At 38.5% G+C, this 23153-nt stretch overlaps 1 protein-coding gene across 1 annotated transcript; it reads right to left on the reverse strand.

Annotated features, from left to right (window-relative positions):
• Positions 1–1401: 1401 nt before the first annotated feature.
• LOC146481360 (tRNA (uracil-5-)-methyltransferase homolog A-like) lies at positions 1402–21137 on the reverse strand. Its single transcript, XM_085108449.1, has 24 exons — positions 20343–21137; positions 19389–19480; positions 17566–17584; positions 16290–16346; positions 15430–15502; positions 12994–13072; positions 12260–12314; positions 11698–11769; positions 11513–11535; positions 11236–11284; positions 10573–10633; positions 9578–9613; positions 8449–8519; positions 7480–7541; positions 6408–6492; positions 5724–5827; positions 5354–5405; positions 4658–4718; positions 4152–4232; positions 3662–3705; positions 3098–3173; positions 2882–3001; positions 2665–2761; positions 1402–2014 (listed from the first exon to the last, which is right to left on the reverse strand). The coding sequence occupies exons 1-24, from the start codon at positions 20919–20921 to the stop codon at positions 1849–1851; spliced, it is 2214 nt and encodes a 737-aa protein (XP_084964575.1). The 5' UTR covers positions 20922–21137; the 3' UTR covers positions 1402–1848.
• Positions 21138–23153: the final 2016 nt, after the last annotated feature.

Here is a 23153-nt window from a genome sequence, read left to right on the forward strand (position 1 = left end):
TCCACTCTGGCCTTCGATTGTTGGTTTTTTCAAGGAATTGAAAGATGAAGTTTCCGTTTTCAAATAAGACCTACCGAAAATAAGTTCACAACTAACTTCCAAGTTAATGAGTTTGTGAAACATTTATTTTACAGATAATAAACGACTCATTTAATTCTCGTGGTCCCAAATAATAGTCTATGATAATATATTACTTACTACTCCAACATAAAGTGTAGCATATTACCTTGAAGAGATAAATACGGTCAAAAGTATTACCAACTTAAAGACAGACAGATATACAAGTACTTGGACAGAACAGTGACTGACTAGAGGCAGCCAACGAGAACATTTAAGCAAAATACCTGAATGTTGTCTACTGTGTTCCGAGATACTTTTCTGCCCTTTTAAAGACATTGTGTTCAAGCGGGTTCCCCCCCCCCCCCCCCACCCCCGCTGTTGTTGATGACTCGAGCGCAAGTCAACAGTTGCGTTGAAACGATGTCAACAATAGGCTCCTTTCGAAATACTACAATTCAACTTGATATCGACACAAACAACAAAAATGCGTTAACACGATTATTCAATTTCCTTTGTTTGTGCCCTCAGTTACAAGCTGAATTTTAAAATATCAACAGGAGCCTATTAGCTGCACCATACAAACAACTCATGAAGGACATCAACAGAATGATAGCGGGCAAACTACTCCACTACGGTTATTACAGACGTGTAAATGTACGTTCGATAGATTTCTCATTAAACAGTTTAAAACAATTCTTATTTTTCGCATTATTTTAAGTTAATTTTCTTTTCTTTTTCTTCCCCCGTTTTTCCCCCGTTTGGTTTTGGTTTTGGTTTTGTGCTACGAGCACAGCTTAGACCTGATGTACACACGAAATATAAACACCACATGCCGAGTTCACTTAAATAACACTGTGAAACAATTTAACAACACTGAACGAATACTGATATAATTATTATTCTTGTCGGGCCGGCCATGTCTTTATAAAAGCGATTTCTAACAGTTTACCACAAATCTGTGAAATATATACTCATTTCTCAAAAAAACAAAAAAAAACAAAACACGTTTAAGGCCAAGACGAACTGTTGTTAAGCAAGTATAAATCTGCTTGCAATTTTGGCGTCAACCTGGACAAGATTCTTCTCAAACAAAAAATTATTAGCAAAAAACAAATGTTCGCCTGCCCATACTCTTCTATTATGCGGTTCGCGTTCAAACTTCTACAAGCTATGATCTGGACAGGAGACAACCGAGTTATAAATTTAGAAAAAAAGACTGTAAACATCTTTAATTAAATTTTCCACAAAAATTACCAATCGAGAAGCTATATCATAGCGAACTTGATGGCTTAAGCTAAGTACGTTTTACGTAAGGCTAAAAATTGGTGACAGAACCACCTTACGGCGAACGACTTTGTTTCACTGCAGTAAAAATTAACAGTTCATTCAGCCCCTGACAGAAGAATGAACGGAATACAGCTTACTCAGAGGAAGAGGAATTCCATCCCTTTGGGAAGGTTTTGAGGTTAATGGGATCAGGTGGACTTGCATTCTTCTGTGAACTGATATTGTGTATTCCGTTATTCCTGAGCAGGGAAAAGAATAGGTAGGATTATGCGCCCTAAGTAATCGGCTATTTGATCACCCCTACAGCTCAAATCCGGCTCCATGGAGCTCTCTCTTCCACTGACACTTTCCACACTCAAGATCAATTTACACATAAAAGAATTGTTCTCACACACTAGTGTACTGCGGCAACGACCATCAGTAATGCAGGATCGTTTCCATGGGAGATGGCTACCTCTACGTGCATCTGGCAATAAAGTACCGGGTTATCTAGCCAGCTACTCAGTAGTACCACTTGTAATATTTGGCCGCGTCCACTGATGTCATGTCTCTCTCAAACAACAGCAGTAGTTCACAGTGCTTGGTGTGCGGAAACAAGTCCACTGGCACGGCTTTCACTAAGCGGAATGGAGCTGTTTTGATTCTCTTGGAGGTCGGCCTGCATAAACTGATATGAAACAGAAAGATTAAGACGGACTACTACCATAAGCTCAATCTAATTTGTTTACATTTGTACGGTGAAGTGTTAGTTAGGAAGCAAGGTTGAAAACTGACAAGAAGTGCGTCAAGAAAAATTCATTAGCAGAGTAAAACGCCTTTCCCCTTCAAATTTGCTTTCTTGTGCAAGACGAGAGACTATTAAAGTGCAAAGCTTTTAGTGTAAAAATTAGTTTTGTTTTCATATGAATGAAAACCAATTTTCATAATAAAAACAATCTACACAGCCTGGCTTTCATAATGAGGTTCAAAGCAACTCAGCAATGGCCTGTTGTAATAACAGGTGGTTCTATAATTGTCAGGAAGAGCGTTCCAGCATTTAGCGGACTGAACAAAGTAAATACCATATGTCCCATTACAATGAAAACTGATAGCCTGCAATGCAGGCGTTTTCGGGCGGCCATGTTTTCGGGCCGCCATGTTGGAATTTCAAAATCTTAGGGAGTTGGGGAAAGGGGCCCTAATGCCCACCCCGTTGGTCGCACTTTCTACTTTCCCCAATCTTCCTCTGCTTTTAACATCCAAGATGGCGGCTATTGCACTGAATCATACGCCTGCATTACAGGCTAGGAAACTTAAAACTCGGTGCTTGTGTCTTACTCGAGAAAGTTGACGAAGGCTGCGCTCGGATTACAAGACACGTAGATGAGTTTATCCATTCGCCGGCTCTTCCTGATGGCGTGTAGAACTGACTGGTCTGTAAAATGAAATTAAACCACACTGTTAAAGGCCGGAATTATACTTTGCCGTAAAGCCACACAGGTGTAAGACGCTATTTCACCAAGGCTGTAGTTATTTTCTTGTAATTTTTACTTACGCAGCCCAGCCCGAGGTGGATCCATGATGCCGATAATTTTAGTCTTTCGTGGCATGTTCTTGAACACGTCAACAATTATATCTTCTGCTTTGCCGCAAACAAACTGAGCGTTCGTCACCCCTGGAAAGAAAAAAAAATAATAAACCGTTCAGAACAGTCCTTTCTAAAACAATTCTAAGATCCACTTGTGATCCAATTCACTGCAACAAAACTCACCGTTAAGTTGTGCGTTTGCCTTAGCATCCTCGACAGCGTTTTCGATGATTTCCACACCAATCACACGTTTGACGCTCTGAAAAAGGGAAGAACAACATTCGTCATGTCAGATTGCAGAAACAACAACTCTATAGCCTCGGCTAAACCTTTTAACATTGTTACACAACATTAACCACAACCTAAGCAGTTGTGAAAAGAAAAACATGAAACACGTATGTTTCACATATTCATATTCAATGTTAAAACGTTTAGCACCCACGTTAGATGAAGTTTGTTCAATATTTTTTTTGGTAAATGAATGTTTTGATTTCGATCGAACACTTTGTCCAACATTCAACAATGTTAAAAGCGTTTAGACAGCTTTTCAACAATGTTTCATCAACATGGCAACATCCAATCAGATTTAAACTCCTAATCCCCAATCCGACAACGTAGGCAATTCAAAATGGCGGAGCCAGAGATCGTCGAAGCAAGAATACCGAAGCGAAAGAGGCGGGAGCAAGCTTGGTACAGCCATTGGTGCTAACATTATAAGTTAATACCCTTACTCGACAGTTACCATACCTGAGCCAGGCATAATCCAAGTGCGCCAGTACCACAACAGATGTCTAGAAAAGAGTGAACAAACGACAACCTGTGAATACCTCTGTGAAAAGTTGAACCAAGGATCACCACAGCAATTTCATACTGTTTATTTAAAATTATTGTTGAAACGCCCATTACACATTTGAGCCGCAATAAGAACATAAATATCCTCCTTACTGTTTCTAAGTATTTCCTACAGTAAACGTTGAGACAATTTGTTTAACAATCACGACATTTAATCGCTCGCTGGTGATCACTTCCTTCCAATATTTTCATGAAGTGGAGGGACTTGCATGTATAATCGGAGTTTTGCGGTGAAAATGTGACTAACCGATTTTTTCCATGGTTTGTTGATTGATTTCATTCTTATGAACTCAACTTTACAAAAAAAAAAAATTCTGGTTTATGTGCTATCAATTCAGTTATGTGACACCCCAGGAGATTATCATTAAGATTAAGAGGAACAGACCTAGTACAACCGTCTCATCCAAGTGATCTCCACACCAATCTTTGAGCAGATTAAACAGCTTCTCAGTTGCCTTTGTGTTGACTGAAAAGCAAACACAAAATGAAACATTAAAATAAGACGGGGGTGACCCCTTGTTAGGCGAGTCCCACGAAGTACACGTTGACACCCATTTTTTCTTTCTTTTTTTTTCTTTTTCCAGATCAAGCTTTCCCCCAAAGTTCACTGTAAAGTTTACCACGCGCGTGGCATTGCAAAGTAAGGGAAAGGTCAGAAAAGGATTTAATTACCACTGCTAAACATCTGAATAACGATTAAAAATTGATGTGTGGCCAGGATACGACATATCAAAATATTTACAATCGTTCTCTGGTTAAAATTATAAAAAGAAATCTGAGCCTTCGGTGTTCATCGAAGGCTGTAGTTTGACAGCGGAAGGCTCGGACTTCTTTTTGTAACTTTCGCCAGAGAACATTTAAATATTTTGATCTGAATAACAGCCTGTTTACCTTGAAAGAAGGAGTCTGGAGAGATCCTGAACTTCAGACTGCAAAGCTCCTCGTAAATATGCTAAAATTAGAGAAATATCATTGCCAGTTTACGTATATCCATTGAAAAACGTATAAAAATACTTTCATCTTCTCTTGTCTACTCTTCGTCTGTTCGTTCATTTATTCATCCGTCAAATCTTTCCTTCGTTTACCCATAAATTCACACATTTTTTCGTTGCTTATTCTTTTGCTTGATCAAGGGACACAGAAGAATATGGAAACAAAAAGAAAAGGTTATAATTCAGAAGGATTTCATTTTGGCCACACTGTACTGTACAAAGTAAAGATGTCTTAGAATTATCAAACTGGCCTCAGTTATTCAAAGAGCGGATAACTTTATCCAATGGATAAGTCGCTATCCAGCAGTGCAAATGTACTCCAACCAATGCTTTTGGCAAGTTTTCCACACAATCCCATTCTTAAATTTGACATATGCTTCTACTCTATTCACAAATTATAGGACTATTGGGAAAATCTTGCACACATTTTATCTGCCGGATAGCGAACTATCCAGTGGATAAAATTACCCGCCCTTTAAACAACTGGGGCCTGGTGGTTAGAACATGCGACCAGTGCACGGAATTTCCCTCAATAAAGTGCTTTTCTTGCCTTATCTTGTCGTAATGTGTCTTCACATTGGAGAGCTGGACTTACCTCTTCACCCATGATGTGAACAAACGGAGCTTCTGCATTGCCACCAACAGCTCTGTAAATGAAGCCCGCATGTTATTGAAAGGCGTAGTAAATTGGTTCTCAGACAAATTCTGAATAAAATAATTTTGAATTTCTCCTAGGCGACTAGTTTATATGAGAAACCATCTTTCCTGATTTAGATTATCATTGGTCAACATTCACGAGAGATTCAATACCACTGAATTTCAGGATTCACTGAGGAACTTCTGTGCCTTACCACACCACTACAATGCTCAACAAGCTAACCACTCTTCACGCTATTCTTTTTATTGGTATTCTGTGATGCAGCAAACCACCTCACTATGCCAAGTTAGTGTGCATACGTAAATACCTCGTATGGTTTATTTGCAGATAAAGGGACGTCAGCTCTACGTCTTTTCCATCTCCAGTCTTGAAATATTCACATATACGGTTTTTCTCTGCTTCAATTTCCTCCTACAAAAGATTAACAATGTTTAGACCTCACTGTTTATTACAAACTATCAGTTATGCCATTGCAAGTCCACCATATGTTTGTGGGTCCATCATACAAACAAACAACACCTTTAAGCAAAAAGTCAGGAGCAAGCAGGGATTTGGAAAGTTTGAGGCTGGGGTGCAAGTGTCCACACTTAGCTACAGCATTCTGATCCATGCTACAATGGAGGACAAAAAAACTTGGAACGGTTATGGAAAACCTTCCTTCCACATCCTTAACTTATCAAATAATCAGATGTAACATAATATGCACTACTCTAACCACGTGAATACCGCGAATGGCCCTCCCCTCCCCCCTCCAAACAATTTTGGGATGAAGATACACTTTTAGGACTGGGTTAAGTGTACAGGGGCTGCACAAACTACAACACTGCTTGGGGGCGAGGGGGAAACGGGGAGGAATTAAGGCAAATCGTGTTAATTGACCTGAGAGTTTTGTCCCCCATTGTAGTTGGCCATTTCGGTGTCGGTTTTGGTGTTGCCTTACATGACATTTAGAGAAAAAAACTAATGAATGTTGCTCAGTGTTCTTTCTTACCTTGGTCATTTTTTGTGGACTAAACTGCAGGACAGCCATGGTTTCACCATACATGGAGCTCCGCACAGTCAGTGTCTGCCAATAGCTGCAAGACACAGAAAGACAATGGGTTTTATATAAAGCAGCAAGTTTTACTGACTGCCAAAAAGGCTACTTTATTATAGGAAATTAACGCTCCACTAAAATAACGCTTTTTAAGTTGCGTTAATTTTTGTGAGCGTTCAGTAGCGTTTATTACCGCGACCTTAATTTCGATCATTTTAATCCCAAATTCTAGATCCAATCCAAACATTCTTGATGCCTACAAAACATTTCAGTGTACTGTATTTGAATCTCTCACAAAATAAGCAAGGTAAATCGTTTACTATATTTATGGTTCATGGGTGCTCTCAGTGGAAGAAATCTCAACATCTTCCTCTTGGATTTCGGCCTAGATAGATATTGAGTCATCAACATAATCTTTCTCCACAGAGAGCAACTCTGTTTTCTCTTTTAAAATTTCCAGACTTCTTGAATCATTGGGATTTCAAAGCCTCAAAAGTGTTTGAATTAGTAGGGATCTTTTCAGCTTTAAAGAAATATCTTCTCAGGTAAATTTGTTACCTTGTGTTAATCGCGTTAATTTTCCCCAATTTGAAATTTTACACCCCTTTTCGCGTTAATTTCCTTTTATTGGGAAGTACTTTTCCCTTCAATCCGCGTTAATTTAGGTCGCATTAAGATGACTACTATCCATACAAACACTACCATCTTCAACATAATGACCGGATACCACAGCGTTTTTTAGAACAAACAAAATGCACCAACAAATTTGATTGCCTCATTCATGAGATGTTATTCATACTGATTCAATTTGCATTAATGTATTTGTTTAACCATCTATTAAATATCCGCATTCATAAACTTGTTTTCTCTTGATAATGGAGTCAAGATGACTCTGAAACGTCGAGCCCTAAATCTCTCTGTAATTTTTGCATTAATTTCAAATACCTTAATTAACACAAGCATTCATTTCGTATCATAAGGTAGCCTGTACTGGCTTGATATGCAACTTGCAAAGGTAACAACCTACCCTGTGTGAAAACAGAGGTCATACACTGGTAATGGCGACTGTCTCACATATGTCTGGAAAGCCTGTGAGAAAATTCAATATGGTATCAATTCCCTTGACTGGAAGCGTCAGACAGTTTACAGCATCTCAACCTTTCAATACATCTTACATTTGTTTAAAAACTTTCAAGGAGAGTTCTAAACAAAAATACATGTAACTATGATAATGATTTTAAGTTTGAACCAACTGGAAAAATTGAACAACCCCCCCCCCCCCCCCCCAAAAAAAAAAAAAAAAAACAGAAGAAAGTAGCATCAAAATGAACAGATTTCATTTGAATGAGACTAAAAAGTATGATCTTCAAAATCAAGGCTATTGTGCAGTACTTTCTTTTGGTGCTGTTTCTTACTTTACACAAGGGTGAGGTGGTTCTTCATACAGCATAAAAGGGAAATTTAGCAACGACGAGGGCGATGGCAGCGAGAACGTCACTATTAAAACGAATTCGCGTTTTTTTCTTAAACATCGTCGCAATTTTTCCAACTTGCTTTAAATGTCAAATGTAGGTGAAATTTTCTGGAGATGAATTCTTGGAGACCGCACCCACATTTAGGAAGAGAAAGAAACCTTCTTCGTCATGTGTTTACGTCCTCCATAAAACGTGCAATCATGAAATTTCACGTCCTAGTTGTGCAATGACAGCAAAGAAATGTACCAAAAAGTGGAATGCACGTGCAGAGTTGTTGTTTTGGTTACCTATTGATTTTTTGACATTCTCGTTGCCGTCGCCGTCGCGTTGCTAAAGCTCCCTAAAGAATCCAGAGGAAGATACAAAAGTGATGTAATTCCAAGTGTTCCCATTGTGAAAGCTGACAAATTCTCTTGCGTTATTCAAAAGAGAAGGATAATACTTATGTTACAACAAGATGAAGTACAGTACAAAACATTGAAATTACGAGGGGAGAAATATTTGTGTACCAAAAACCATACCTTAGCTATTGCTTTAGCCTTTTCAGAAATGTGGATACATTCAGATGGCTCCACAACCCCACTGTAGCCCTCTGCAAAACCAAAATAAATTAATACATGTAAATCATGAGCTTGTAATTTAACCTTGAAACAAGCTACCCTACATGTACGTTCTTTTCAAAACAGGGTCTCCCATAAGTAACCACATGACAATATACATGACTGTATTTAAATATTATTCCACTATTATGTCATTTCACCAAATAAGGTAAAGAGAACACGCAAAATACATGACCATGATACACTGTAGTGTCCTGGTTTCACCGGTTTACAACAGAGCGAAATGAGATTTCACTGGCTTTCTGTGTTGTTTACGTCATGTGCACGCTCCATATACGATAGATAGCTGAATGGACGGATAATGCCAGCTGTACTCTTACGAGAAAAGAGAGACCAAAATAACAAAATCTTTTCGTAGTGGACAAGAAAAGAGAGACCAAAATAACAAAATCTTTTCGTAGTGGAATAATAAATCTCTTATTCGATGGTTTTACATACATTATAATACACGCGGACATTTCGCTCATTGCTCGAATTTTTCTTCTTCCCTTCCCCTTCTGTGTGTATTATATGTACAACCATCAAATAAGATGTATTTATTTACATCACTCTTAAGGATGGTGCCTAGCTTGGTCCTTTTGCTAAGTTCTGCACATCTCGGGATGATCTGAGAACCTCTTGACTAATTTCTTAAGGAAGATGCCTACTAATTCAAACGTTCTCTTTGTCACATATTTGACCACTTTTGACCAACATACAGTACGGCAAAATAGACATGACAGTGCCCCCTAAGTGAGTGCCCTACAAGCTGGACCACCTTTGTTTGCCCAAGACTAAGATTTAACTGCAAATGCAAATACAGTCAACTCTCTTTATTGCCACACCCTTGGGACCACAAGTTATTCTCCTTAATAGTAAGAGTCCGCGATTAGCAGGAATTTATTTCAGTCAAATGCCTGCACTTTATTTTTGCCAGGGATTTAACTGCATGCTGTCCATATTATCGGGGTGTCCGTTATAGTGAGGTGTCTGCAAGGCGAGAGTTGACTGTAATTAGGTTGAACCTTAAAAAACAAGATCTGGAAATTACCTTTATACGAACCAAGACGGAATCCAACAGTTTTAGCTGCAAGGGGAAAGGTTATAAAATGTATAAAGTGGTATAAACTGTTACACAGTTAAGGCAATTTATGAAAAACAGATAACAAAATTACTTCAACTAAGTAAAATCAAACTGCTCTTATGCCACAGGACAGCCTGCCACTGCAAAACAGTATCTTACAACAAGCTATGTGTACAGTAGGTGGCTTCAAAATATTAGCCCTTACAAAGGATATTCACTATAAAAAAATTATAGCTCCTTGTAGAGGGCAAACAAATAGAATATTTTCTGGGGTCTGTTTCTGGTATAATACTAAACCAGTCCCTGGTTGTTCAAAGAACAGATAGCCCTATCCAGTTGATAAATTGCTATCCAGCAGATAAATTGCACTCCAGCCAATACATTTTATCCATTGGATAGCAACCTATAGATCCACGGGATAAAGTTATCCACTCTTTGAACAACTGGGGCGAGTGGTTTAGCTGAGTCCACATTACTACAGCTGTATTTTAAATGTGTGAAATAAGCAGTCATGCCCATACCAAGGACATTTTTAGGCATGTGCTGGCCTTGCTAGAAAAATGAAAGAAAATGAATGATATAATAAGTTAACATTTCTATGTGACTACAGTACATATACATACTGTAGTGTTGACACCAGAAAAAACCTTCACTTGCAAACTGGCCTGCAAGCTCCAGCAACTTGTGCTGCATTGCAATTCAAGTTTAAAATCAAGACAATAAAGCAAGGAGATCTTTTAAAATCTAACAGCAAGAGAATGTTGTGTAACTCCAGGTTCAGAGTACCTGATTTTTTTGCATTTCTCTTTAACAAGAAGCTAGTACATTCAGGTTAAGACACAAATTAAGCATTTTAAAACCAACCATACAAGTTATGTACATAATGTAGTTGTAGTGTAACCTGAGGCTTTGAAAGCTGTGCAAATGGAGATATGTGAGCCACATATGCACACGAAACCTACCTCCATCAGGGCCCTCAGCTATTGTAAACTCACACTTATTTCGATAGCCATCGAGAACAGGCTGAAATTATTGAAAGGGAAAATTAATGGATGGGATGAGGTCTGACTTCATGTATAGTTTGGCCCATCACATTGCTAACTCTGTGCCGTACAGGAACACCCTTCCAATCAGAGGGTCGGAAGCTCAGCTGGTGTGATGCCTGCATGCTTTAATCAGAGGAGGAATTCATATAACAGGGAATCAAAGTGCTCTCGATACTGGTCTTCCCCATCAATGTCCATTTGTGCAAATTAATTTTGAATGTCACTGGTTGGAGTAGGGGGAGGGGAGGGGGTGCTAAAATGGATTGCCAGTGGACATCAGCACTGCAAGGGCTTCATTCAGGGCCAAAAACAATGATAAACTCACCCCACCACCCCCCCCCCCCCCCCCCTCAACAACACCCTCGGAATTTCCAATAATCTTCCATGGGGAATGGTACATGTGCAATGTACATGCATACACTTTCTTTAACTGCACAGTAGAGCAACATTTACTGGCCTCACCTATTGTCTACAAAAAGCACATTCTACCACCCTCAAGTTCTAAATGTACATGTAAATTACTTTACAGAGGCCCTCATATTTTACTTGCAAAATAAATAGATGCAACATGTGACTCACCGATTCTACACAGTCAAGTAGCTCACAACAAATTCCATTTCTCTTTGCACTGTAGAAAGAAAACATGTATGATGTGGATCAGAAAATATTTACCACAACATACAGTGTATTAAATCAAGAAAATCCATATTCTCCAGATAACAAATTTTGTACCATATTCAAGCAAGGGAAACTACAATGTACAAATTTTTGGTTTCCCTTAGAGAGAAGATGAGTTTTTGAAGGTTTTCAAGAATTAATTTGAATGCACTGTATGGTACAGATATTGTTCATTTACCTTTCTTGTTCAACCCAGTTGTTCTGTGTAAAGAAAAAAATTATAAAGACTTAATTAGTAAACATTTATCTAGCTGACTTGAATAATATTAAGCACTGTTAGAACGAACCAAAGTAACCATTACAACAACCACGAGAACGAAGCCATCAAAACTCATACAAATTCAAGTAACTTGGTTTTTATACCTTTAGCACCATTATTGCTTTCAACTTCCTTGTGAGTTTTCCCAAAATTTCCACCATGTTGTTCTTCTTAGTCTAAAAGAAACGATTGAGCATGATTTCTCTGACTGGTTTCCATAAGATCACAAATGAATGCAGGTTTGCAGAAAAATGTTGACTTTTTTGATTGCAAATGATCACAAAGGGCTGGTTCTCCATGTACTGGGTAACTGTAAAGAATTGTCTTGAAACAATAACAAAGGATGATGATGATATGTTTTGTCTGTACGTACACTTTCTGCACAGCGGAAACTTTCATACATGAAAGTTCTACATGTACAGTACATGTATTACGGTATGAGTTTGCTCAAAATGATTGCAGTACAGTACTTATTGTTTGCAATCTGCAACCCTGTGATTGTCTACAATCATGTTGAATCCAGGCTTATTTTATTGCCACTATTCCAGACAAGGCAAAAATAGTCACACAACCCCAGAAATTAAAGCAGTGAATGGTTGGTTTGAGACAAAAATAGGAATACTTAATGCTATGATTTTAGGTCAACTAGCTGTTGTGTCCACTTACTTCCATTTGTTTACTGTAAGGCTGATCCCACAGTGGAGTAACAACATGATTTAACCTAGTAAAAAATAAATAAATAAATAAATAAAATCAAGTAACACATTAAAGAATAGGTCAGCTGTAGCACAATGTCAAATTAGCAACCCATGCCCCATAGAATATGAATGAGTTGGAATGCTTATGATACCAAAAAAAAAAAAAGTAGAAAGAGCACAACAAAATTGCTGTACAGGTGTACAATGTAGATCCTAAAATCTACAACCAAAATCATCAAAGGGAGAGATTTTATACCTGTTTGAGATTTTAACAAACTGGTATTTGAATGACTCTGCAATGTTGGAGGGCTAACCTACCTCATTGAGAACAGTTAACTCAGTGCAGGAGAGACCAAAACTTGCATAATTACCATCATGTTTGCTGTCACAACAGCATTTTTCTTTGCAAGGAAAGGGACACTATTGCTTATTAGGTTAACATTAAATTAGAGTTTCTGATTATTTTTTCTATAATTCTACTGTACAGTGATGTTCCTACAAACACACAGCGAACAGACAGCGAATTTCACTGTCTGAAAGAGATCTTATCACCGGCTGAAATTCCAACGGAACACAAATACTTGAGGCTAATTTTAAAGGTACACAGTCCAAAAGAGCTGGCTGGGTTTAATAATGAGCCTGCTGAGGTTGTTCCTACAGCTGTAGTTTCCATCCCTGGTAGGGTCAGCACAAATTTCCCACCTGACAGAAATAGCAAGTTCATCCACTTGATCATCATCCACCTTTATCCTCTTTGCATCAACATTTGCACGAGCAGCATCTGTGAGAATTACCAAATGAAATATTTAATTTAAAATACTATTTTCCAAGGCTAAAAAGTTAAAAAAGATTAAGAACCAAATGTTTTCAACTTATTAAGTCATCTTCAGGGTAAAAATTAAGACCATCCGCTACATGCATTAATTTTTATACGCTTAAGGTGATTCCCGATGGGAACAGTTTCGCCATGTAAGAATGAACTTGTTTGTTCAGACTGGAGCTCCACTGTTGGATCATCAAGCCTTCAATGATTCTGCGCTTGTGAAAAGATTGCGCCGTACAAAGTACAGTACCGCCTGAATCCATATGTACATCAGCCGCGGGTTTCACGAGGTGGACGCAAGGGCAGTGCACACATTTTGCCCTTGCGTCCACCACGAGAGGAACGAACGAAGCACGAGATAAAACCGAGACGAAACCTAGGGAATAACGCGTTCTTCAATGGCCGCGTCTTCGTGCTCTTAATTGCCTTTGTTTGCTCTTTGTTTGTGTTTCATTGTTAGTTATCAGGTCGCATTTACCCAAGAGATTTTCACGGAAACCAAAGCCACCTCTCGCGATGTCATCGATGCATCGCTCACGACTTGAGCTACTGTCACTCGAGATCAAAGTGTACGGCAATACGAAGGACTTTGAAGTTAAACTTCGACTTTTTCACGTATAACTTATTATTTATCGCTCAGTAAATCTGCTATCAAAGTATCTGTGCAGAACTCGAAATTTTTCAAACAAATTGATCGAAAATGGCGAATGAAGTGTTGTCAGTGTTGTCACGCTTCGATTAATTTCGTTCGCAATTTGCATGCGTAATGCTTTCGTTTGTTTTCCACAAATATCAGTTTTTCTTCTTTCGTATAAGGTATGAAACTTTTTTTTTGTTTGCCGAGCGTCAAATAGCGTTTGTGCAGTATTCAAGCGTAATAATTTCCTTTATCGTCAGCAAAACTACAAACGAACACAGCTGTGACGGCAAGGCTTGGCGCAATTGAAAAGGTTCAATGCGAATGATTTGCATATTTTCGATTTTCATGTGTCAGAATTTTCGAGTAAAAACGTCCGTTTCTTCATACTAGAAAAGTACACACAAAAATATTATTTTCAGTCGCTTAGGTAAGTAAATACACAAAAGCATGGATATTAGAAGCAAAGTTTTACAACATTGCTTGCACCGTGCAAAGCCGACAAGATGACGCTTACTTTTTGAAACTGACATAAAGCGCATCGCATTAACGTCAATAATAAACCATTGATAATTTTCTTTGAAAGAGAGGAAGGATATTTCTTTATCTTAAGGTTATAAATTCCTTTAAATTTTAATTTAACTTGAAACATTTCGAGAAGAACTTGAGGAAGTCTTCATTAATGTATATTACGGGTAACGCATGTCGCGCAAGTCATGCATTACATTCATCGGAGGAAAGCAAATCGCGCGCTCAATCTGTTTCCCGGATCTGTTTATGGAAATCCGCTTGAATTTAAACGGCAAGAGAAAATGCATGGACAGCTTGTGTACGTTGAATTACGCGATGGTGGAAATCCATGCACCTAAAACAGTCCCGAGATTAGCCTCAAAAGGCCGGCTACATTTCAAGGCCGCGTTTCATGTTTCATGCGGTTTACTTGAGAAAAAAATCTATTCAACGGAAAACAATAAAATCACAATAGGCTATAAGATGCTATTGTGTTTGGGCCTCGTCCTTTTGACTGCGGGAAATATTCAACCTAGGTTTCGTCTCGTGAAACGTGCGGTTTCGTCTCGTGAACCGCACGGTTTCGTCTCGTGAACCGCGCGGGCCTTCACACGTTCTGCCCTTGCGGTTTACGCGTGCCAATGTGCATATGGATTCAGGCGGTACTGTATTCACCAACTAAAAGAATGGGTCAGAATCTTGTGTAGATGACTCTGAACCTGCCCATCACGTATGCGAGAATCTAACCCACTTTTTGTTTTTCTTTCATTCAAGATTAAAACCTCTTTGTTTGATCAGTTAGTCATAATGTAAGGAACATTTATATCCTGGTCATTATTGAGGCTTGAACGAAGACCTGACTTAAACCACAGACCATCAACAGATGGGAAGAGTATCCATTTGGCTACCCTACCTCAAAAATTAAGCACAACTGTAAGCAGAAGACAACCTATTTTATTAAAATTACTGGACAGGTGCCAATTCACTTTGAAAAGGCTGAGAGAGATTTAGCGAATTCATTGCAAGTGTGTGTGTACACTGTAGACTACACGTGTGACCCAAGCTTGGCAAATTATCTTTTAATTAGTTTGTTTATAAAACATTAAATACTGTACCATCACAACATACATGTAAATATGCACGTACACTATATATACTATAAACTGACCCTGAATCATTCTTTTCCTTGCCATTCCTTCTGCCCGCTGAAGAGCAAGTGGGTCAGGGAGAGGCTGAGCAGTCTGAAAAACAGAAATCAAACTGTTCAGTAGGTGTGTGATAACATTGTGAATTTGAAAGTATCCAATTCACTTTCAAACTGTAGCTGCTAGTCAATTAATAGCCAACTACCAGTGATTAATGACATACCTTAGTATTTGTTTGAAATTTTAACAAATTCACTCATTTTGACCTCTTCCTTCAATATCCCATATCTGTAATTTCCTATTTTTTTTAAGTAAGTACTGTGTTACAAGTAAGTAATTTTTCCTTATTGTTTTAAAGCTACATATTTAACAATTAAGGGAGATTAAGCAACGACGACGGCAACGGCAACGGAAACGTCACCTGAAAATATATCTTTATTTCATTTGTGCTGCTTTGTGATTATTTCAACTCCCTCAACTTTTACAAAAGTGGCAAACTATCCAGGAACCAAATTGGTAGGAGTGGCATACAAGTTACACTGTAAGAAAGAAAATGAAAAATTCACCATCATGCGTTCACATTCTCAACAAAACCTTAAAATAATGTGGTCATTTCACATTGTTGTTTTGAAGAGGACGGCAAAGAAATGTACCGAAATGTAAAATGCACATGCAGAGCTACTGTTTTTGCTCATTAAACCTATTGTTTTGCGGCATTGTCGTTGCCATTGCCATTGTCATTGCCTATTAGCCCTGTAAACCTCGTAAGTAGTCAATTGAAATGTATTCTTGCAATTCATTGCTGTAATTGCAATAAATACATGTAAATTAAAAAAATTCACTCATTTTTCAGGAGCTCACTAGACACCATAATTATGTGTACCTTGGCAGAAAGCACTTTTCCTTTCCACTTGTGCCCTGATAATGACCTGATAGCCAACTAAGAGAGAAAAGACAAGTTACTGCAGTGAACCATTTACAAGTAAGTTAACCCTTTGACTCCTGTCGTGTTGCCATGGTTTTCGCATAAATTACCTTTTTCCTAGAGCGCTTTTACTCAATTAACTGCGCAGTAGATAAATAAATATTCTTGGCTTCCAAAATTAACTGCATATTAAACTGGAATGATTAAACAAATGTTTTCCGACGTAAAATAATATGGTTACCGATTAATCATTTGCCGAAAAACACACTTGAACGCAAAAATTGCTAAAATTCACGGCATATTGATGAAAACCTTTGGCATATCAAATTTCAACCCGCTTATGCAAATTGCCCTTGATTACGCATCTGTTTCTTCTTAAACGAATATATGAATTGACAAAGACTCAAAAATCAACAAAAAGCTTTTCCAACAAAACTTTTTATTGAAATAAACGATATATTTACTATTAGAGGCAAAAAAACTTTCAGTTTTTTTGCGTGCGTGCAAACACGCATGTAAAATTTGAAGACGCTCCGTGTTTGTACAAGGCGATCACTCGCAGTAAATTCGGGCACGTTTGCGATGAAAATTACAGAAGTTTACAGAATTCTGGTTCAAATCATCACTTAAACTATTTGTAAAAAGCAAATCCACATCGGAAAACATCATTTACCGTGTTGTCACCATTGTCCTGGTCTTATAAACTCCGTTTGAAGCCCGTGGTTCGGTTTTAACTTTTGAGGCATATTTCGGTAGCAGCGTGGAAATATAAGAGATCACAACGCGAAACGGCTTTTCGCTGTTTTTTAACGCCTCCAAGTTCTCTTTTTTGACGGTAGATTATTGTTCACGGTTATTCCTTTCCATTGTGAGCTTAAAAAAGATGTACTTGCTTTAAAAGATGAAAAAAACATGTCTTGAAACTTCAGGACCGACTCATGTGCGGCACCATTTTGTAATTTTGCTCAGCTCTATGCGGTAGGCTCAGAAGGATCCTTTCCCCTACCCCCTAAAATGCATTAAAATATGCGCAAAAGACAGATTCTGATTGGTTTATCATTCTACTAGCTATTGTGACCATTTCAGGACAAAAAAAACTCCAGGAGGGGAGGGAGAACGTATCAAGTTTCACGCGCGTAGCATGCGCGAGGGACGGCCGGTTTTGGCTGGTGTAGGAGTCAATGGGTTAAAGTCAAGGGTTAAAAAAACAAATGTAATTTTGACTCCAGCTTACCCGTCTTTCTTCTTCATTCCTAAAATTGGTGGGGGAAAGAGAAAAGTTTAAATTGAGATTCAGCATTTTGTCATAACATAAAAAAAAACAATCCTTGCAGGTCTACAATACAGGAAAAAAAAAACAACCATGAGAAATGTTGAACCTTTAGCAAAGGACAACATTTCAACCACACATTCATGTGTCGACTTAAAAAGAGCTACAGTTAGTTATAAGAGATTAAAAAAGATGTATTTGCACAAGTCTTGTGAATGACAGCAAAGCCCCACTTAAGAAAGGTGCATGTCCAGATTTTTTGGAGTGCCCGGTCAAAAGCTTTGCAGACTGATTGCTTATAGCAAATTAATGCCATTATTTTTAATGTCGTTGGTGTTGTTGTTGTTGTTTTTTCCTGCATGTAACACAATAAAGTGATTGCATCCAGTCAAGGTTTTAAGAGACACCTAATGCTTCCAAAGAAGTTCAATAATTTTCAAAATAAGTAAATTCCTTTTAGAGTCACTTTTTATAGCAATAAAAAGTAGTGCTTGAAATAAATGACATTTCGAGTGATCATCAGTCTTTTTCAGGTTTGAGTCCTTGTATAGAAAATTAACATATATATGATAGATCTACAGTATACAATTGAAAAAGATCGGAATTTCTACCAAAGCTGCAAGGTGTCAAAAATGTGCCAATAAAGTATAAGGTGCTAAAAAGGTTCTCAGTCTTGAGAAAGTGCCAGATTAAAGGGACTATGTCAGCAGGGGGACATGCGCAGTAGAGTCAGTGCGTTGTTAGAACCACTTTGAAATCGTTGGCCCAACTTTTTCAAATACCGTCGGAGAGTTCAGGAAGCTGAAGCCCTTTTCATCTGCCTGAATCGCGTTCATCTCCGGAAAGTTAGCGAAAATTTTTATTTACAAACGTTCCTCAGTAATTAAAGAAGCTGTTTGCTGCAATATTTCTGAAATCGTTTGCTCTTGGAGCTCTATTAACGTGGATTTGCGATGTGTACTCGCGGCGGCCGTCGTTCTGGCTACGGCCGAAAAAGAATATACGACAGCAACGGCACAAAACATAAAGTTTGGAATTGAAGACATCGAAGGATTTGTCTGGATAGTTATTGACCTTGACCTCGATATCGCTGTGAATGCATTGACAGATGATGAGTGTAAATCAGACATGAATACAAATACCGCTCTCGCTGTTTTGACAAGCAGACTCTTTCTTAGTCAGTTAGTGCCACAATTACACAATTGAATAAATCAGTCTTGTGCTGTGTACGTTCGCAGTTTTGCAGAGGCAACCGCGGGTTTTGGACGTAGTTTTTCGAGTACAAGTAGTTTTGCAATTGCAACGACCGGCATTTAAACAAAAGAAACTCACACGTAAGTCATTATTTATCACTGTATTGGCAAAGGTATTAAAGCTGACCGATAATTTACATCAGACAGCACATTAAACGCGAATCAAGCGGTTAAACTTAACTCATGTGATATACTTTCAATAACAGCACAGTCTGTTTCCATAACCTTGGCAAAGCAGGCACGTGAAGACGTATCTCCGCGCGTAAGAAGTGCGATCGACACGACGGACGCAATGGCGGACAAACAATAATACCTCGACCAGTCATATGCAAATTAGTCTCAACCGGACTCTACTGCGCATGTCCCCCAGCTGACATAGTCCCTTTAAACTGGATTGCCTTATTTTCAAAATGTCGTTTTTTTTTTATTAGGAAGCTAAAGCCGGAACTGAGACAAAGAAAAATGAAAACTGTTCTGAAAATTCAAACCAAAAACAAATTTAAACCACAACTGGTCAATACATTATTATAGTACCTAAATGTGACGTAGGCATGGCTTGCTCCTGGTGGTAATTTCACCTTGACAGGCCTCACATTTAGTCTGTTGGCAATCATTTTCTTGAATTGCTAAAAAAAAAAAAAAAGAAACACTAATGACAACATGTTGACATAAATGCCGTGTTTTGTCTTTATTGCGGCTAAATGTAAATAATTTGGGCAGGGTTAAACTCAAGACAGTGCTGGCCAACAACCTCTTCACTAAATTATTTAAGGTGGCCTGACAGTTTTCTCAGGGCTTCAGTAAAATTTACAGCTCCCCTGTTGATGAACCTCGAGAATGGTTAAACCTCTTCAGAATAGCTAATTCCAACAATGTTACAATCTTACAAAACTGAAAAAGATCATTCAGTACTCTCTGATCAGACAAAGATTTTGACTCAAGTTTGTCTCACCTATCAGTGAAGCTCAAATGATGTCTACTAACAGTCCCCCACAACCAAATAAATGAAAATAAATGAAAACAGTCCCTCACAAAAAATGGATGTTAATCTAAATCAAAGGCTGAATTAAAATTGGAACATGTATGTAATTCTTCAAATCCCCCAAAAAACAGAGAAAGAGGTACATTGTAACCTGCATATATATTCCAATTATTTTGTGGAAAATTACATTGCCAACCTATTTAAGCCATCACAATCTAAAAAAATAAAGAGAAATAGCCAATCTTTATAACAACAGAGCCGAATTGAATAAATGCGTAAACATGCACTTTTGTCCATATAAAGTGGAGTACAACCCAAACAATATACACGTAATTTAATTAATGTACACTGTATGGTCCATATGTGGTCAGATAGCGCTGATGTGACAAAATGGGAGAAATTTACATTTAGTTCCCTCCAAGCATACTAGCTCCTCTCCATTTCAGCTCAAATTCTCCATAAACAGTTGCTATTACCTAAACAGGTTGGCGATTCAGTTAGCTTACCTTGTAACCACATTTCTTTGGCAGATTTTGCAGTTCAATTTTGTAGATTTCCGATGTAAATTCGTCACGTTTGGTGTAGAAATAAGGATCAGATTCTGCCTCTTCTTCGTCTGGTTCGTCATTGCCTGCCACATCCTCTTCATCTCTCTCTTCAGCTTTCTCTTCGACATTCACGACTTCGTCCAATTCTTCCTCGTGTAGTTTCATAACAATGCCAAGTCCAGAATTTTCACCCATACACGACATCTCCACTCCATTCACAGAACGTGAATTAGTAGCGTCACTTCCCTGCGAACTGCCTGGTTGGTCGCTGGACAACTCCGTCTTACATGTAATAACCGCCGGTGTTTTGTCTACATCAAATTCATCACAATTCGACGAGCTTGCAGAAGCATTTGAAGTCCACAAACTGGCCTCTGTTTGCAGCTTTGCAAACTGAAACAACGGTGGAAAACCAGGAATAGGCAACGACACTTCTTGCTTCATATTTGAAGTTTCGTTGGCGTGCAAAATCGGCTGATTATCGCTCAAGAAAGCTGTTTCATGAGAGTCATCTTCCATGTTTTGTTCGTCCGCCATCTTGGCATGGTCTGGTCACATGGTGTGTTTTTACATCACACCAGTGATTTTCTTGCAAAACGGGTCACTGTCCAAGGTTCGTTCGCTAATAAATTCAAGATGAACTTATCGGGAAAACTGCCATATATTCCACTGTTTGCTCAATACGAACGTCCTTTATGCTTTTATAAATCCTCTTTATAATAACGTGAACCAAAATATACCACTGCTTTGCACAAATAACGTGGAAATGCTCGTCAAAAACCTCTTGGGCCCAGTCCTTTTCGCTGGTCACGCAATTGCGCAACATGAGCCCGGAAAATGTGTTTCTTCGGCAAACACCCGCTTAATACAGACACCCGGATATTACGGACAGTTTCGTTTGTCCCGACGAAAAGCTCATATATTTTTTCTAAAATTAACCCGCTTAATACGGACAACGGACACTTTTGTGAGTCCCCACTCTCGCACATCGTCATGAACCCCGCTTTACAGACACTACGGTCCCCTAAACGCACGGTCTATTTTTGTCACGATCATTGTACCCTGTTCAAATAATGAAAAAAAAAAAAAATAAATAAATAAATAAATAAAATAAAATAAAAAAGTAGCAAAATAGCGTGACATTTTTTTATCATTCCGTCTTTCTTCCGCTGTTTGACCCATGTACTGCAGTTCCGTAAGTTTTCTTAAGTTTTCTGCCTACTATGCCTACACAGTAAGTTTTACTGCCTTGGCCTTTACTTTGTAGTCAATGCTTGCATCCTTCTTTTCCTTTGCTTCACCTGCTTTGCTTGTTGCTATCAGTACCACTGCCGCTCGAAGGCCGGCCGTTGTCGTGTTTCAAAAACGTGACAATAAAGTAATTTCAGTCAGAGACTATGATAAATTAGCGCAAGTTAGTTTGAACTTGTTACAGTAGAGTTAAGAAATTAATTAACATTTTGTTGCCGTAAAAATGAAAGCTTTAGTCTTTGTATCCATAAAACATGTGTCCGTGTCCCCTTGGTGTCTGTATTAACCGGGTTCCACTGTACATGTAACAATCCATACTTCTTTTCTGCAGTAAATATAAATGTAAAATTCTATTTTTTTTTTTTTTTTGTTTATTTGTTTGGTTTTTCCTTGCTTTTTCTAGAATAATTCAGTCTATATTTGAGCTCCTGACTGCCAGCTTAAGATCACGTTTCAAGAAAAACAAAATGGCGATTTCACGTTTCACGGAAAAAAATTCCTTACTTTTTGCTAAATTACATCCAACAAAAGTACAGCTTTGTTTGTCAGTTGTCTTCACCGATCGTCCACTCCTCGTTCTTCAGTCCAGGTAGTGTAAATAGAAAGCTGAGTTCTCTGTTTTGCTGATGTCGACGGAACAGTACTGTCTTCACATTACAACACTTTTATTTAGCCTCGGATGAGTTTAAAAGCTTATGCAGCTAATATCTTCGAGCATTTACCCACCCAACCATGAGAGTATACACACAAAGACCAGACCACAACACCGGGAACTACATCCCCTACGCTTTGCGAACAGCGAGTGGGTTCTTTAACGTCCCACAGAGTTATTTACAAGCAAGGGTTGTGAAACCGGGGGCCTACGGTTTATCGTCCTTATCCGAGAAGACTAGAAAGTCTAACCATTTGCAGATGTCAGAGCAAAGACAGCAATTTCTCCTCAGTTATTTAAAGACTCTGAGTGCTGGTCCGTTCGGGGTTTGAACCCGCGAACTCCCGCACGGTAGTCCGGTATTCTACCAACTCTTTACCTCGGCCTTCAGTTGGTACCAAATCTAGCCATTCTCCCCGATGTGCAGCAGTCTGATATAAGTTTAGTCCGCTTAGGGAAAGTGTTCCGGCCTCAGTCGAACTTTGTCGTTTCTTGTCACGGAACTGTGCGTTGTCTACTGAACAGCTCGCCATTTTCTTAATTGGTAACAACAACCTCTCTTGGTAACAAGTGTATTTTGTTTGAAAATTAGGAATTCTAACTATCCTATAGACTACAAGAGTGTTTATTTTTAACCCTGTAAGTTGTCTGTTTGTACCACATGGAGACAATGAAGTCAAGAATTGAAAAAACCGGGCTCGCGGAAACACGTCGTCCTTAATGGCCGGTTAAAAAAAAAAACTAGGCACTGAAACTACAGAAGGAAAATGTCAAATCCTCGCGTGTGTAGTGATCGTTTCGGTAAATTATCTGTTCGGAAGGCCCTTAATCCCCTACAATTTTCTTAAGGGAATTTTCACCTCGAA

The sequence above is a fragment of the Pavona decussata genome, unplaced genomic scaffold, assembly GCF_977016875.1.
Source record: "Pavona decussata unplaced genomic scaffold, jaPavDecu1.1 SCAFFOLD_50, whole genome shotgun sequence".
In the NCBI taxonomy this organism is placed as follows: domain Eukaryota; kingdom Metazoa; phylum Cnidaria; class Anthozoa; order Scleractinia; family Agariciidae; genus Pavona; species Pavona decussata.

Bases quoted from the DNA above. Each gene is read 5' to 3' on its own strand.
- LOC146481360 (XM_085108449.1), bottom strand. From the start codon at position 20,921: ATGGCGGACGAACAAAACATGGAAGATGACTCTCATGAAACAGCTTTC. The intron at 11,770-12,259 runs GTAAGTGGACAC...CGTTTCTTTTAG, and splicing joins CTTACAGTAAACAAATGGAA to ACTAAGAAGAACAACATGGT. The intron at 4,719-5,353 runs GTAAGTCCAGCT...CTCTAATTTTAG, and splicing joins TTCACATCATGGGTGAAGAG to CATATTTACGAGGAGCTTTG.